The 15,422-nt window shown below is 38.5% G+C and overlaps 1 protein-coding gene and 2 pseudogenes across 1 annotated transcript; all 3 read left to right on the top strand.

Annotated features, from left to right (window-relative positions):
* Positions 1-3,236: 3,236 nt before the first annotated feature.
* LOC129357535 (zinc finger protein 239-like) lies at positions 3,237-7,570 on the top strand (annotated as a pseudogene).
* Positions 7,571-9,412: 1,842 nt separating this feature from the next.
* On the top strand, positions 9,413-10,500 carry LOC129357533 (zinc finger protein 184-like; annotated as a pseudogene).
* Positions 10,501-11,923: 1,423 nt separating this feature from the next.
* LOC129357534 (oocyte zinc finger protein XlCOF7.1-like) lies at positions 11,924-14,529 on the top strand. The gene is made up of 4 exons (XM_055026694.1): positions 11,924-12,186; positions 12,798-12,963; positions 13,774-13,783; positions 13,930-14,529. Exons 1-4 carry the CDS (start codon positions 11,931-11,933, stop codon positions 14,527-14,529), a joined length of 1,032 nt encoding a protein of 343 aa, XP_054882669.1. The 5' UTR covers positions 11,924-11,930.
* Positions 14,530-15,422: the final 893 nt, after the last annotated feature.

Raw genomic sequence — 15,422 nt, 5'->3', positions numbered from 1 at the left:
GAGGAAAACAGTAGCTTTGTAGACGTTATCCTGCACTGTGGTGGAAGCTGATAATTTGGGCTTCTTGATTGGTTCAACAGTCGTCTTGGACCCAACCTCTTCTTGAACCAACTGTGGGTCCATCTGTCAAACAACTGAAGCTTGGTCCAATCTGGGTCATCAACAGGACAACAACAAAATAGTTGTAGGCTTCAAATGGCCTAGTCAAAGGCCAGACTTTAACGTTACTGAAATTTTGATTTCCACAGAGCTGTACTGAGCGGATTTTGTTTTTCCAAAGCCTGGTTCTAATCAAGACCGAGTGAAAGTTGATCTCCAACAATGTTGTTTAAGCTAAGTTACCTTTTGTTGATTTTGTTTTTAATTTTTGTAGATTTTAAATGGATCAAAGTTTCTGCTTTCAGTTTTGATGTTTGTAACAAACTACTGATTGTTGTTGATGTGTTTTTAAATTTACAAAGTTTGTTCATTTGATTTGCAAATGTTTTTGTTCAAAATGTTGAACTTTTTCACATATTTGAAACATTTGTTTTAAATTTGTGAAAACGAAATCTAAACACTAGTTTAGTTTTTCATGTTACTGTAAAAAATAATCAAGTTAAACTTTTTCAAGAAATGTTGAATTTAAATACATAAATACTTTGTTTTCATCAACATTTTTCTGGCATGAATCAATAAATCTTTAGTTTCTGCTTGATTCTCATCTCCCTCCAGATCTTTGTCCAAAATTTCTACCATTGAACTTAATTTTTCTGGTTTAATTTCATCTGAAGGATTTGTCAAACGGAAGGAGCGGTTGCACTGTTTTAGAATTGTAGTTCTGAAATGGGAACGGAGGATGTGAACAGAGCCGTTCAGCCCGTGTTGGCCACTCTTCCAGACATTATTCATTGTGTAAAATCAGATCCTATTGCTTCAAACTTCAACAGAGTTTACAACTAGCAAGCAATCGCTTCTCAATAGCCGAGATCAGAGACTGTCTACGAAACAAGGCCCAGAACGAGGGGATGGTTCTTACCAGGCACTTCACAATGATCTGGGTTCAAATCCTACGAGTTCATTTTGCTGATCAAAGGTATCAAGGTAAATCGAAATTGTCAGGGGTTAAACACTTGGCATTGTCTCTATGGGTACAGGCTTTAACTAAGCTCTGCTTACTAGATACAAATCCAGATATGATTACTTACAAAGTGACGGCATCTTTTGTAATATCTCATTAATTTGCTGATACAGAATTCAATAACTTTGGGAAATTGATTCTCAATCTATTAATCAGTCACAGGAGTGTTGTATGTAATTTAGTGTGTTGAAATGCAAAAAATGTGAATTTAGAGTGGGTTGCCCTTTTTAAAGATGGCGGCTTAAACCCACAGAAATAAACTGATGCTTTGCTCTTCTAAGCAATTTTTTACATATTTACTGTCCAAAGCATAATAAATATTTTTTCATATGGTTGTTTTTTAACAAGGACAAATACATTCAACATTGACTCTTAAATAGACCTAGATGCTATGGATACATGTTTATAGCAATAGATAATTTGCAATTGAGTTACATCCCTGTGTGGCCTTCCAGGAAGACAGATTTAGAAAGCATAGAGGATTCAGATATTGTAAAATTAACACATTTACTGTAGAAGACAGCATAATTAAAATAATATAGATATTTTAGAAATACGTTTAGAAGGAGACTTCAATTTAGAAAAGTTTTGGACTAGTTTGTTTTGCTGCCAAAATGCTATTTCAGTTCAGTCAGCAGGGGGCGGAAATGGACCGATCAGCTTGTCTCAGTGTGGAATAAACCCCGAGTCCTTTTTGCTTTTGTGTTAAGAAAGAAGGACACAGCTGAAAGGCGGTTGTGTTGTCGTATCTCAGCTGAATATTTCAATAGTTTCAGCAACCATGTGTTCAGTTCAGCATCTCAGCGAGTTTATCAGAGAGAGACTAACTGCTGCAGCGGAGGAAATCTTCACTCAGGTTGAAAGAACCATCGTCCGCTACGAGGAAGACATCAAACTGCTGGAAATCTGCTGGAAATCTGCTGGAAACCTCAGATAAAACTCAACCGAATCGGTAAGAAGCGACGGATCCAGGCTTGTTCAGGTTAAGAAAATCAAAGCGATTTAAAATCAAGTTTTTGGTTGAGAATTTGGTGTTATAATAGTTATAATAGTGGCTGATCTGCGACAGACTGGCGCCCTGCAGGGTTGAACCCGCTTCTCCCCAAACTAAAGTTAGTCTATCTGAGGGAGCTAAAGGCCCATTCTGCTGCATTTAAAGTCTCTGGGCTTGTTTGTGTTGGACAGCAAAAACAATTCAGTAACTTTTGGAGCAACAAACAGTCAACAATAACTTTAAGGTTATTGATGTGGGCCTCCATGATTTACAGATGTTTACAAGACAGCAGATCATAAAAACTGCTGTGTGAACTTGATTTGCTTTGGTTTTGGTTCTGCACTGAAATATTTGCTATTTTACTGCAGGTTGTGTTTTTGCATCAATGTAGTGCTAATTGAGATAGTTTTGTTACTCATTCATAAATGTCTGCTGTTCTGAAGCGAATTGAGTATTGTTTCATATTTTTCTGAATATTACTATGTTGTTTAATTTATTTGTTCCCTACATTTGTAGTAAAATAATTGCTTTTGGAACTAAATTACTGAATTATTTGATAATATTACCTAAATATTCATTCTATTTGTGGACACGCATTAATTGCACATGGTGGGAATTTGTTGTGAATCTCAAACCTTCATTTTATTTTGCTTACAGTTCTCATTCTGAAAATAAAGTTGAGCTCTGAGCTTTAATCGGAGCATATAGTTCCATCTGAGCTCTAGGTTAATATCAGCATCACATCGTGATGCGTCTCAGTTTGACCATCTTAACAATGATGCTTCATCCCTGACTTTTAAACCTTTTAATGCTAACCTCTATAGATGCTGCCATGGTAATCAGTAAAAAGGGTTCAGATGTTCAGTGGATTTTGCTCAATCTAGAGAAACCTCGAGCTTAGTTCCTCCATGAATATTTCACCAAACATTCTTAACTGTCTGGATCTTTTGTTCTAAATACAGACCAGCCAAAGCAACATGTCAGCATCAAGGAGGAAGTTCTGTCTGAGCCACAGACCTGGAACCAGCAGAAGCGCTCCGTTCAGGACTCAGAACCGTTACAGACCAAACAGGAGTCAGAACCTCCAGATGGAGGAACCGGAGCATCTTCAGATTAGAGAAGATGCAGAGGAACCAGAACTTGGAGCGAGAGTGGTCTGGTACCAGGACCAACCCAGACTGCTGGACATCTCCTGGAATTCCCAAACTAATCACAACAAAAAGGGTATGACGCTCTGAGCTGCCAGTGAAACTTTGATTCTCTGCAGGTTTGAACATTAGCAGAATGTAGATGATGATTCTGCTGGTTCTGCAGCCAGCGGCTGATTTGAGGCAAATAGTCAAAACCAATAACTAGCTTGAATTAGCAGGTTTTGGTCCTGATGGTGCCCGGCGACGGACTGGCGACGTGTCCAGGGTTTACCCCGCTTCTCGGCCAGAACGTTAGCTGGAGATAGACACCAGCACCATCCTGACCCCACTGGGCAAGGCTGTAAGAAACAAACAGACCACAACAATACCTGCTGCTAGGCTTTACTCATTGACATCTAGAAATACATTTCTATGCAGCAGACTGGGAGCAGATTCTAGAAATGATCTTGAATCTCAAACGAAAACAATCATTCTAAAAAAAGTGCAGATGTTTCCATTTGGGTCAAAGTGGATTAATTCCAGGTGAAGGAACCTGAGCAACAGTGATTCCAGTAATTCAGTGAATATGTTGAGTAGATGTCGGGAGTGAAAACTAAATTTCTATCTGTTTTATCTTTCAGATAAAACTGAAAGAGTTCTATTCAAAACTCTCAGAACCCGACTGTCGCATAGAGTAGAGCGTATTTATGCCCGTGTGTGTGTGTGTGTGTGTGTGTGTGTGTGTGTGGTGTGTGTGTGTGTGTGTGTGTGTGTGTGTGTGTGTGTGTGTGTGTGTGTGTGTGTGTGTGTGTAGTTCTTCACTCCATTCTTTAGCTGACCCAAATCTCTTGCTGGAGTCCAGTGAATGTTTCCAGGAAATGTCCACAGCTGGGATATTTCAAAATTGTTTACAGCGCTTTTATGATTCCTATTTCCACATCTCTCCACATCTGAAATGCTTCCTGACTTTTCAGGCCAGAGTGGTTTGCTGTTACAGAAACACATTCCTTCCAGATCAGAATGATCTGAAACATTACACTGACTGAAACTGCAAAGCTGTAATTATTAATAATAGCATAATTATTATCCCACAAATGAAACCTAAGCCATATTGCCCAGCCCTACTGTGCCACTTCTGATAAAGACTTTCTTTTATACATCTTATTAAAGCTAAAAATGTTTTCAATGGTAATCTGTATTACCTGAATACAGATTAGATCTAGTTTTATTCCAAATAAAGCTGGATGCTTCTGTAAGAAGTAAAAAATATGGCAAAAAACAGATTCTCACACAGGACTTGGTTTCTGTGCCAACTCTGAAAATACAAAATACACATCACACAAATCTCAGAGAGCCTTCAGCTTTCCATACTGAGTGGGACATGTTTGCCCCTGAACTTGTCTCATAGTGTGTTGTGTGTGTGTGTGTGTGTGTGTGTGTGTGTGTGTGTGTGTGTGTGTGTGTGTGTGTGTGTGTGTGTGTGTGTGTGTGTGTGTGTGTGTGTGTGTGTGTGTGTGTGTGTGTTTGTAATTCTCGACCAATCCAGTTCTTTGGCTGATCAACATCTGTTTCCTATCATGACTGCTTAAACACAGCTAAATCTTTCTCCTTGCCAAGTGCTGAATTCCTTCCTGACTCTCAGGTCAGAGTGGCCCAGTAAATACACACCCCCACTCACACACACACACACTCACACACACACATTTCCTGAAATTATCTACATTCTGCCTTTAACAGTCAAGCAAGCCCAGTTCTCTCAATGCCCGACTTTATGGCGACTCAAATGCCTGAAGATCTCCTTTCTGTGATTTTACAATTTCTTGTTCATTTTGCTCAAGGTTTACATGCAACAAAAATGCTAAATACCACCTACTGTATTAAAATATTTTCATACATTTCATTCTTTTTAATTAAAAAGGGGGATTAGTCAGATCTCAGCTATTTTGTCCTTGTGGTCCCTGACTGCGATGCACAATTAATCTCTGTGATTTTGACAATATTCTGATTAAAACTGTATAAATCAGAATAAGTGTATAGGCAAAGAAATGTGGAAAGACTCAGATGTGGTTTTAAATACTTCAGTTAGATTTATTTTATCAGAATTGTTTGCTATGCCAGTGATGATTTTGTTAGAGGTTTCTAAATGTGTTTGAGTATTTATTTAGTTCCTACTAAATAAATATTACAGATTTAGTTGTTCAATATTTTTTAGGTACGAAAGTTTGTCCTGGAATAAAATCAGGATTTATTTAAATCTTTTAAGGATCCTTACCAGAGCTGCCATTTAGTGTGGATGACACATGAACTGCAAGCTTCTCCTGTTTTTCAGTTAAACAGTTCAAACTAATTTTGAACTCTCATACCTACAGCAAGAGATCAAGGAACAAGCAGCCTGATGAATGAGACAGTCATCAATTTAATTATATTAATGTTGTCTTCATTTCCCCCACACCTCCAAAAGCCTCAAGTTTCAATTGAGGAAAAAGCTTCAACTATCCACCGTGTCCGTCACCAGCGGCAGAGGTCCAGTCATGACCAGGAGGAAGCAGAAGCGCTTGTGATTGAAAAAAGGGAACCAGATCATCCATGGATTAAAGAAGAAGAAGATGAACCAGAACTGGTTCAAGAATGGAAAGATCCAGAAACGAAACAGATTAAGAAAGAACCAGAATCTCTGGGGATACACGGACAAAATGTGGAAGCAGATTTTCGGTGCTTAAACGTGATCAGAATATTTGCCGGGTAGAGAGGACCAGAAGCGCCGCTACGGCCCTCTGCAGCAGGCAGGCGGGAAAGCTGCTTGTCCACAAGCAGGATGTTTCTGGGACGGAAACATCCGCTCTTCAGGAAGGCAGTTTCAGTGACCTAGAAAAAACAACTGAGCAGCTTTCCTTTCAAATTTCTCCTGGAGTTGAAAGCAATGATGAGAAGGAAGCAGCTCCTCTGTGTCAGAGAGACAGTCCAGTACTAACAAAAGCAAAGGTCTTTCACATGTGAGCTTTGTGGGAGAAGTCTTACAAGTCAGTGCAGCTTGGAAAGGCATTACAGAGCCCATAAAGGTGAGAAGCCTTTTTCTTGTCAAACATGTGGAAAAAGTTTCAGTCAGAGGTATAGCTTAAATGCGCACAAGAGAAGCCACACAGGTGAAAGGCCTTTTTCTTGTCAAAAATGTGGAAAAACTTTTGCTCGGATAGAATGTTTAAACGTTCATAAGAGAATTCATACAGGTGAGAGGAGTTTTTCATGCGATACATGTGGAAAAACTTTCTCTCACGGTTGTTATTTTAAGCTGCACAAGAAACTTCATTCAGGTGAGAAACCTTTTTCATGTGATACATGTGGAAAATGCTTTACAATTGGTGCAAATTTGAATGTTCACAAAAGAATCCACACAGGTAGAAGCCTTTCATGTCAAAAATGTGGAAAACGCTTCTCCGAATTCATTTACAGAAACACCGGAGCATCCACACAGGTGAGAAACCTTTTCCATGTCTAACATGTGGAAAAAGCTTCTCGCGGCCTCATCATTTAAACACACACATGAAAATACACACAAGTAAGAGGAATTTTCCATGTGAAATGTGCGGGAAGAGCTTCATGTATGCTAGTAAACTGGATTCCCACAAGACAAAAACCCACAAAAGTAAGTAGGAGTCATTTATCTCACACAGATTGACTATTATACATATTAAAGCTTTTCTTTGCTTTTTTTTCCTTGTAAAATATATCAGAAAAAGAAAAAGCAGAAATTCTGTTTAAAGCTGGTTAGGAGTGAGGGCGGGATATTTGGTTTATCTCACCTTTTGGACCAGGTCTTAGAAACATTTCTTGAGTCTGTGAACATCAGCCCTTTGGACCTAATGGACAAATGTCTTTATGTACCACCATCAACCCCTCAGTAGTTGGGAGACAGCTATAATGTTCGTTTTCTAAAGCGCACATCATTAAAATATGCAAAGAAAATACTAGACGGGAAACTGAAATAAGTGAGATGCTATATCAGATGCTCTAAATCTGATGTTTGCAAAGCAGCCAATCCATAAATGTCATTAATTTTTGTTTCTGTGAATTTTCTGTATCCTTAATAGCGGAGATGAGAAAGACCTTGGATGTTGGCAACTGCAGTCATGCCAAGACTTGTTTATACTACATAATCCCCCCCATTCTGCTTTCAAGTGGAATCCTAATTAACCTTAGCAGTTGTTTTTGTTTATTAAGTTCCATGACTACATGTGAATATAATCCTCAAAGTCCACCAAGGAGATCCACAGGGGTGTTCAGTAAATACGGATGCTTGCTTTTGATCTGGGAATAGTAACTTTTCATTTTTACTGCTAAAAACAAGAAAACAAAAAATAATATTATTGACAGTGGGCCTATTTTTTTCTATTAATATAAAAATAACCCTTGTCAGTCAAAGGCCCTTAGATGTATCCTAACTTTTGCCCTGTATGCAAGCTAATGTACCGGCACTGAAAATTTAGCAGATAAGATTAAATAGTTTTTTTGAACTTAATGCAGCATGTTTTTATATAGCTTACATGTGGTGTGACTACAGTCAGTATATAGTAAAGAAACTGCAAGTCGCCAATCAGGACGCTTTCAGAATCCTCCTGAGGTTTCCACGAACATCTTCAAGTCAAATGTTTGTCATGAGTAAAATACCAACTTTTCATGATTTGCAGAAGAATTTATGTATAAATATATGTGCTGCTTGTATGTACCAACTTAATAAAGCCTCTGACAACTGCAACATATATTAAATACATTTCTAGCTTTTTTAACTATTGGAATAATTGTTTATCTGCTTTGTGATGTTTTTTTTTTTTTTTAACTTAATGATGGGTGCATTATTTTTCTAAATGTCATAAACTACTTTTTGTCTTAAAATAAAGACTCGAACTAATGCAAAGTTGTTTTTTTACTTCCCTACTTATCACTGCCCACACTCCAGTTCAGCAGGGGGCGGTATTGCACCAATTTCGTTCTACATCAACCGCAAAAAACGATCGAAGAAGAAGCAGCTTACATGGCTAAAATAGATGGCTGCTGCATTGTCCCATCTAATCTGAATATTTCAGCAACCATGTGTTCAGTTCAGCATCTCAGAGAGTTTATCAGAGAGAGACTAACTGCTGCTGCGGAGGAAATCTTCACAGAGGTTGAAAAAACCATCATTAGCTACGAGGAAGAGCTCGATGCTCAGCGCAGGATGATGGGGATCAGCTGGAAACCAGACATTAAGCTACACAGAGTCGGTTCGGAGCTGCAGAGACAAGTTCTGGTGGGTCTGGATAAAATGTTTTCACTGCAGACAGAGATCCGTCAGAGGAGATAGTTGCTGCAGCTCCAGCTGCTGCTAACAGGAGCCGTGTTAGCTGCTAGCTCTGTTAGCTGCTAGCTCTGATGCTACAGAGTTTAGCACAACGTGTTTATGAGTCAAGCCTCATAATTATTATATTACTAATTGTTATTAGTGCTGGGAATCTGGAATACAATGTGTAAATTGTTCATTTGTAAAGTCATGCATGATTTTGTAAATCAGAGTTTTATGAAGGAGACGCGGAATGAGCTGTTATTTTTTCATACGGACACAAAACAAAGGGATGAAACAACAATAACAAGGAAACGGCCAAAGTGTGTCAAAGTAGAAACATGCAAATTATTTTTCTCTGTCGCTGCACATTTGTTGTGTGGGACATAGTCAGGTTAACTGGATCAGATGATTCCAACAGTGATAACAGGAAATTATTTCTTTGTCTCCCAGACATTCAGTTTTCATGTGTCTGTGGAGACCTGATGACTCCAGGAGGATCTTGGCTGCAGTTTTCTCACAGAGACCTGAGATGTGTTGAGCTGCTCCACCATCCTCAGTGTTTAAAAAAATGAGGCTAGACATAAGGTTACAAGTGAGATTAAAAACATATTGTTTTAATGTATTTTGAGCTATTCACTGTATGAATGCCCTATAGTTAAACACTTAATTGTAAATTAAAAAGAATCTGTATGAAACTGTTCTTCTAGATTAAAATCTGAATATATTTGAAATCTTAACATTTTTGCCATGGCAACAAATTAATGTGGAGGACACTTCACCTTATTTTTAGTTAAAATATATAAACTAATTTTAGATTAACCATATGATGCCCACAGACTTGAATCTGCAGGGAAAAGCAGGCTGATCCATGAGAGAGTCATCAATTAAATTTGTTCCCACAGACCTCCAACAGCCAAGTGTCTCCAATGAGGATGAAATTTCTGCCAACCTACAAGCCTTTAGCCTGGCAAGAAGGTCCATTCAGGACCAGAAAGAACATCATTGGACTGAGAGGAACAGATTAAACCAGAACCTAAATGGATTAAAGAAGAAGAGGAGGAACCAGAACCTACATTCTTCAAACACGAGGAAATGGAATATCCGCTGTTATATGTAAAAAAAGAAGAGCTAGATTTTTCAGTGCTTCAACATGAACAGCAGCCACTAGAACATTTCCCAACTGGAACAGGACCAGAAGAACCTCTGCAGCCATCAGGAGGGAGAGCAGCAAACTGTCCAGAACAGTTTGGTGATTTGATTGAGACTTCTACTGTTCAGGAAGATGATGAATGAAGAAGAGAAAAGTACAGAGCAGCTTTCTTCATGTCTCTCCAGTGGTTGAGAGCAAAGATCAGGAAGGAAGCAGCTGCTCTGTGTCAGAGAGTCAGTCTCGTACCGGCACAAAAAAAAAATCTTTCAAATGTGACATTTGTGGGAGATGTTACTCACAACAATATGACTTGAAATACCATTACAGAACTCATACTGGCGAGAGACTTTTTTCATGTGAAACATGTGGAAAAAGGTTCTCTCTAATAAGAGATTTAAATCGTCACAAGAGAATTCATACAGGTGAGAAACCTTTTGCATGTCCATCATGTGGAAAACATCTCTCAAATTAGTAATTTATATCGTCACAAGAGAACTCATACAGGTGAGAGACCTTTTTCATGCCCATCATGCGGAAAGAATTTCTCTCGACTTAGTCACTTAGATCGCCACACCAAAAGTCATACGGGTGAGAGGCCTTTTTTATGCCAGTTATGCGGAAAGAATTTCTCTCAAATTTGTCATTTAAATCGTCACAAGAACAGTCATACATTTGAGAAGGGTCTTCATGATTAACAATAAATCAACAGTAAATAAATATGAGCTTAACAATGAAATAATGGCTATTGCCTCTGTGTTTTTGTTGTCTATCCATCTACAAAGACACTGACTGACAAAAGTTTCTCTCTCCTCTGTTTTCTTGGTATCTGCTAAACACACAGGTAGTTAAAAACATAAATTTTCTTCCAATCAGTCTGAACCCAACACACAATAGTGACGAAAGCAACAAAAGATGAAAAGTTTTCAACTTTATTGCATAGTGTATAATCCACGTGTATGAGTTAGAAATGTCACATGCAGAAAGTATGGATTTCACTCGGCTAGATGAGAGCTAGCGACTGTCGCCTCACCATACATTCTCCATAAGACGGAGAAACGCTGTCTCCTGTCACCGTGACTATTACTCCGGTTACCTGCTGGGCTCCTTGTCTCCTGCCACAGAGTGTAGCATGAAGGCCGGTGAGGAGGCAGTCTGGGAGCATATTGCATTCAAACTACAGTCTATCCACGTCTCTTGAAGACAAACTGGCTTATGAAGAGAAACTCTTAAATTTCTCTTTTTTTTCCTTTCTTCTTATCTGTGAAAACCTGAATGTTCTTTTCTTGACTGCATAGTTCAACCCTACAGTTGTACACTGCTGAAAAAATAAAGGGAACACTCAACACATTCTAGATCTGAATGAATGAAATAAATATGAAAATAATTTCCACCTGTTGTCTATTCCATTTGCACAACAGCAGGTGATATTGATTGTCAATCAGCGTTGCTTTCTAAGTGGACAGTTTGATTTCACAGAAGTTTGATTTACTTGGAGTTATATTGTGTTGTTTCAGTGTTCCCTTTATTTTTTTGAGCAGTATACTTTGCCTGCTACTGAACTCTGTTACTGTCAAGTTCACTAAGTAGGAGCAAATAATTTAATGCAGAAAATAATGCAAATCATTTAATGTTCAGAAAATAGGATCTTTGCTTTTTGATCTGGCAACTTTTAATTTTTACTGCTAAAAACAAGTAAAACAAAAATTGATATTATTGACAAATCTGCTATTTTTTCTATTGATATTAAAAATAAAGCCTGTCGGTCATGGGCCTTTGGGTTTATCATAATGTTTCATTCTTGTATGCAAATGAATGTATTGACACTGAAAATTAGCATCTCTGCAGATATGGTTAAACTGTTCCGCTTTGAAACGTGTTGCACTGACATATATAACTCACCTGTGGTGTAACTTCACAATATAAGCTCTGACACCTGCAACATAAGGTGATATTAGATATTTCTAATCCTACTAACTATTGGAGTCATCATTTATCTGCCTTGTGATGTTTTTTACTTGATGATTTGTGTATTTTATTCTTTTCTAATTGCATAGACCACTTTTTGTCTTGTAATAAAGATGTATAATTTCATAAGAAGTTGTTTTCATTTACCTATTTTTCGGCTGTCCACACTCCGGTTACGTAGGGGGCGATATTGCACCAAATTTCTTGTTTGCCAACTGCAAAAAAACATCGAAGAAGAAGCAGAAGAAGTACGCATGACCGAAACTAGGAAACTGCAGCGTTGTCCCATCTCAGCTAATATCTCAGCAACCATGTGTTCAGTTCAGCATCTCAGAGAGTTTATCAGAGAGAGACTAACTGCTGCTGCGGAGGAAATCTTCACAGAGGTTGAAAAAACCATCATTAGCTACGAGGAAGAGCTCGATGCTCAGCGCAGGATGATGGGGATCAGCTGGAAACCAGACATTAAGCTACACAGAGTCGGTTCGGAGCTGCAGAGACAAAGTTCTGGTGGTCTGGATAAAAGTGTGGATGTTTTCACTGCAGACAGAGATCCGTCAGAGGAGATAGTTGCTGCAGCTCCAGCTGCTAACAGGAACCGTGTTAGCTGCTAGCTCTGTTAGCTGCTAGCTCTGGTGCTACAGAGTTTAGCCCCGACTCAACACATAACTCCAATTGGTTTTAGCGACGGAAATTTGGAGTACAAAGTGGAAATTCTTCATTTATAATCTAATACGTGATTTTCTAAATAATATTTAAAAAAAACTACATGCTGTCCGTCCACACTACGGAGTCCCCTAAGGAACATAGGGAAGTATTTATTTTTGCGTTACCTCGCAATAATCATTTAATGCGGCATAATTGAATATTGTAAGCCTTTCTTACAGTGTCCATCGTTCTTTCTGCTATAATGAGGATTTTGTGAGATTTTTCTATGTAAGTTAAAAAAAATTAAGATATGTTCTTCCTGTGTAAAGTATCATTACTCAGGTGTTAAAGAAAATGTTAGCTACTCCCATCCCAACCAAAATTTTAGGCTGTTACTGCTTTTCAGTCGAACATCTCCAGAACATGAAATAGTCACCAATTAAATTATATTAATCATGGTTTTGTTCCTACAGACCTCCAACAGCCAAGTATCTCCAATGAGGAGGAAGCTCCTGTCATCCAACAAGTCAGGAGCCTGGCAAGTAGGTCCAGTCAGGATCAGTGGACTGGAGAGGAACAGATGGATCCAGAACCAAAATGCCACCTGCACTACTCAAACATGAGGAAACAGAATATCCAGTAATATACATAACAAAAGAGGAGCAAGATTCTTCAGTGCTTCAACATGAACAGCAGCCACCAGAACATTTACCAACTGAACAGGACCAGAAGAACCTCTGCAGCAGACAGGAGGGAGAGGAGCTTTTCCAGAAGCATGCTCAGCACAGAATGATGGGGATCAACAAGAAAACCAAAAATAAAGCTACACAGAATTGGATTGGAGTCTCAGAGAGAAAGTTCTGGTAGGTCTGGACAAAGGTGCTCATGCTTTTGCTGCAAACAGAGATATTTGCTGCAGCTGCTGTTAAAAGGGGCTGAACTGAAACTGATTTTAGCTGCTAGCTCTGATTTTAGCTGCTAGCTCTGATGCTACAAATGTTGATAGTTTTTTAGCTCAGCATAAACAGAAAACCTGTTTATGAGTAAAGCTCCCTGACAAAATATACAAATTGTTATAATGCTTGAAATCTTGCGAATAAGATGTAAAGTCTTCATTTGTAACCTCATACGTGATTTCGTAAATCTTAAAAAATGATTGCATTCTGTCCGTCCGCAAACATCCAGATCAGAATAGAGCAGTGGAGGTTATTAGGAAGGAGAGGGGAGACGCAGGATGACATGTGTTGTTTTTCATAGGGGCACAGAACAAAGGATTCATCAAATAAGGGCAATAATTCATTGTTTCTTGTAATAACTGAGCCACAGAGTTGGTTGTACAGCCCTGATCTAGCAGATCAAACCTGTGGTCCTATCTGTCAAGAGGGGAAATCCCAGTTCTAGATTAAAATCGGAATGTATTTGAAATTCTTTTTAACGTTTTGCCCACAGCTCCAATTTAGTGAGGAAACTTAACCTGATTTTTAGTTAAACTCTATAAACTAATTGTAGATGGACAGAAGGATGTCTACAGTCCAGAATCTCCTGGAAACAAAGTTGACCCATGAGAGAGTCATCAATTAAATTATATCAATGTAATTCCCACAGACCTCCAGCAGCCAAGTGTCTCCATCTCCTGTCATCCCACAAGTCTGGAGCCTGGCAAGTTGGTCCAGTCAGGACCAGAAAGAAGCAGAACATCATTGGACTGGAGAGGAACAGATGGAACCAGAACCTACACTGCTCAAATATGAGGAAATATATCCACTATTAAATGTAAAAAGAGAAGAGTTAGATTCTTCAGTGCTTCAGCATGAACAGCAGCCACCAGAACATTTCCCAACTGGACAGGACCAGAAGAACCTCAGCAGCCGTCAGGAGGGAGAGCAGCAAACTGTGCAGAAGCCGCTTGCTGCTTTGATTGAGACTTCTACTGTTCAGGAAGATGATATGAATGAAGAAGAGACCAGAACAGAGCGACTTTCCCTTCATGTCTCTCCAGTGGTTGAGAGCAAAGATCAGAAAGGAAGCAGCAGGCCTGTGTCAAAGAGTCAGTCTCGTACCAGTACAAAGAAAAGATCTTTCAAATGTGACAGTTGTGGGATATGTTACACACAACAGTGGAAGCTGAAAATACATTCCAGAACTCATGTTAGTGAGAAAACTTTCTCATGTGAAACATGCGAAAAAGTTTTTCACAACTTCTGATTTAAAAGTCCACGAGAAAAGTCATGCAGTTAAGAGGCCTTTTCATGCCACTCTTGCGGAAAAACCTTCACCCAAATTATCCATTTATATCGCCACAGGAATATTTATGCAGGTGAGGCTTTTTCATGCAAATTGTGAGGAAAAAGTTTCTCTAAATCTCATAGTTTAAAAACCCACACGAGAATTCATGCAGGCAAGACGCATTTTTAAAGCAAAACTTGTGGAAAGGTTTTCTGTGAAATTCATCATTTAGACATAGTTAGAGAAACCCTCTTGGGATGAGATGTGTTTTTCACATGAAATGTTTGTGGGGGGTGTCTTTCATGATGGTAATTTTGGGCCCCACGACTAAAAATAAAAAATAAAAAAAAATAAAATTGTGTGCAGTTGTCACAATTATTTTGAGCCTGTTTTACCCATTTAAAGTAAAACTGTGAATCCTTGCAACTTCCTTGATTTCTCTGGTCCAGCAGTGACATCATGACAATATTTACTGATCGTGAATTATACATGCAAGGGTGCAGTAATCTGTTTGAAGCAAGATTAAAAGCAGTAAAAGTAATGGTAACACTTTATTTGATGGGTTGTGAATAAAATTGTCATGACACATGAGCTAGACCTCATCTACATGAGTAAGTCTTCATGTACATTTATAACATTGTCATAAAAGTGTCTTCTGGAAAATCATGACATATTTGTAAAAAGTGTCAAACAAAATGTATTTGTTATGACATCTTGACAATAACCAAAAAATCATGATCTGACATAAATTTGTTATTAAAGCAATACAGATTAAACTTAAGCTTTAAAGCTACAGTTTAATCAGTAATACTTTTATTACATTCAATGGATGTAATGTTGCTACACACTCATGTACAGTAGGCGCCATAGCT

The sequence above is a fragment of the Poeciliopsis prolifica genome, unplaced genomic scaffold (assembly GCF_027474105.1).
Source record: "Poeciliopsis prolifica strain line A6 unplaced genomic scaffold, Auburn_PproV2 SCAFFOLD257, whole genome shotgun sequence".
Lineage (NCBI taxonomy): Eukaryota > Metazoa > Chordata > Actinopteri > Cyprinodontiformes > Poeciliidae > Poeciliopsis > Poeciliopsis prolifica.
The sequence above is the reverse complement of the archived record's forward strand: the minus strand, read 5'-3'. Positions and strand labels throughout refer to the sequence as shown.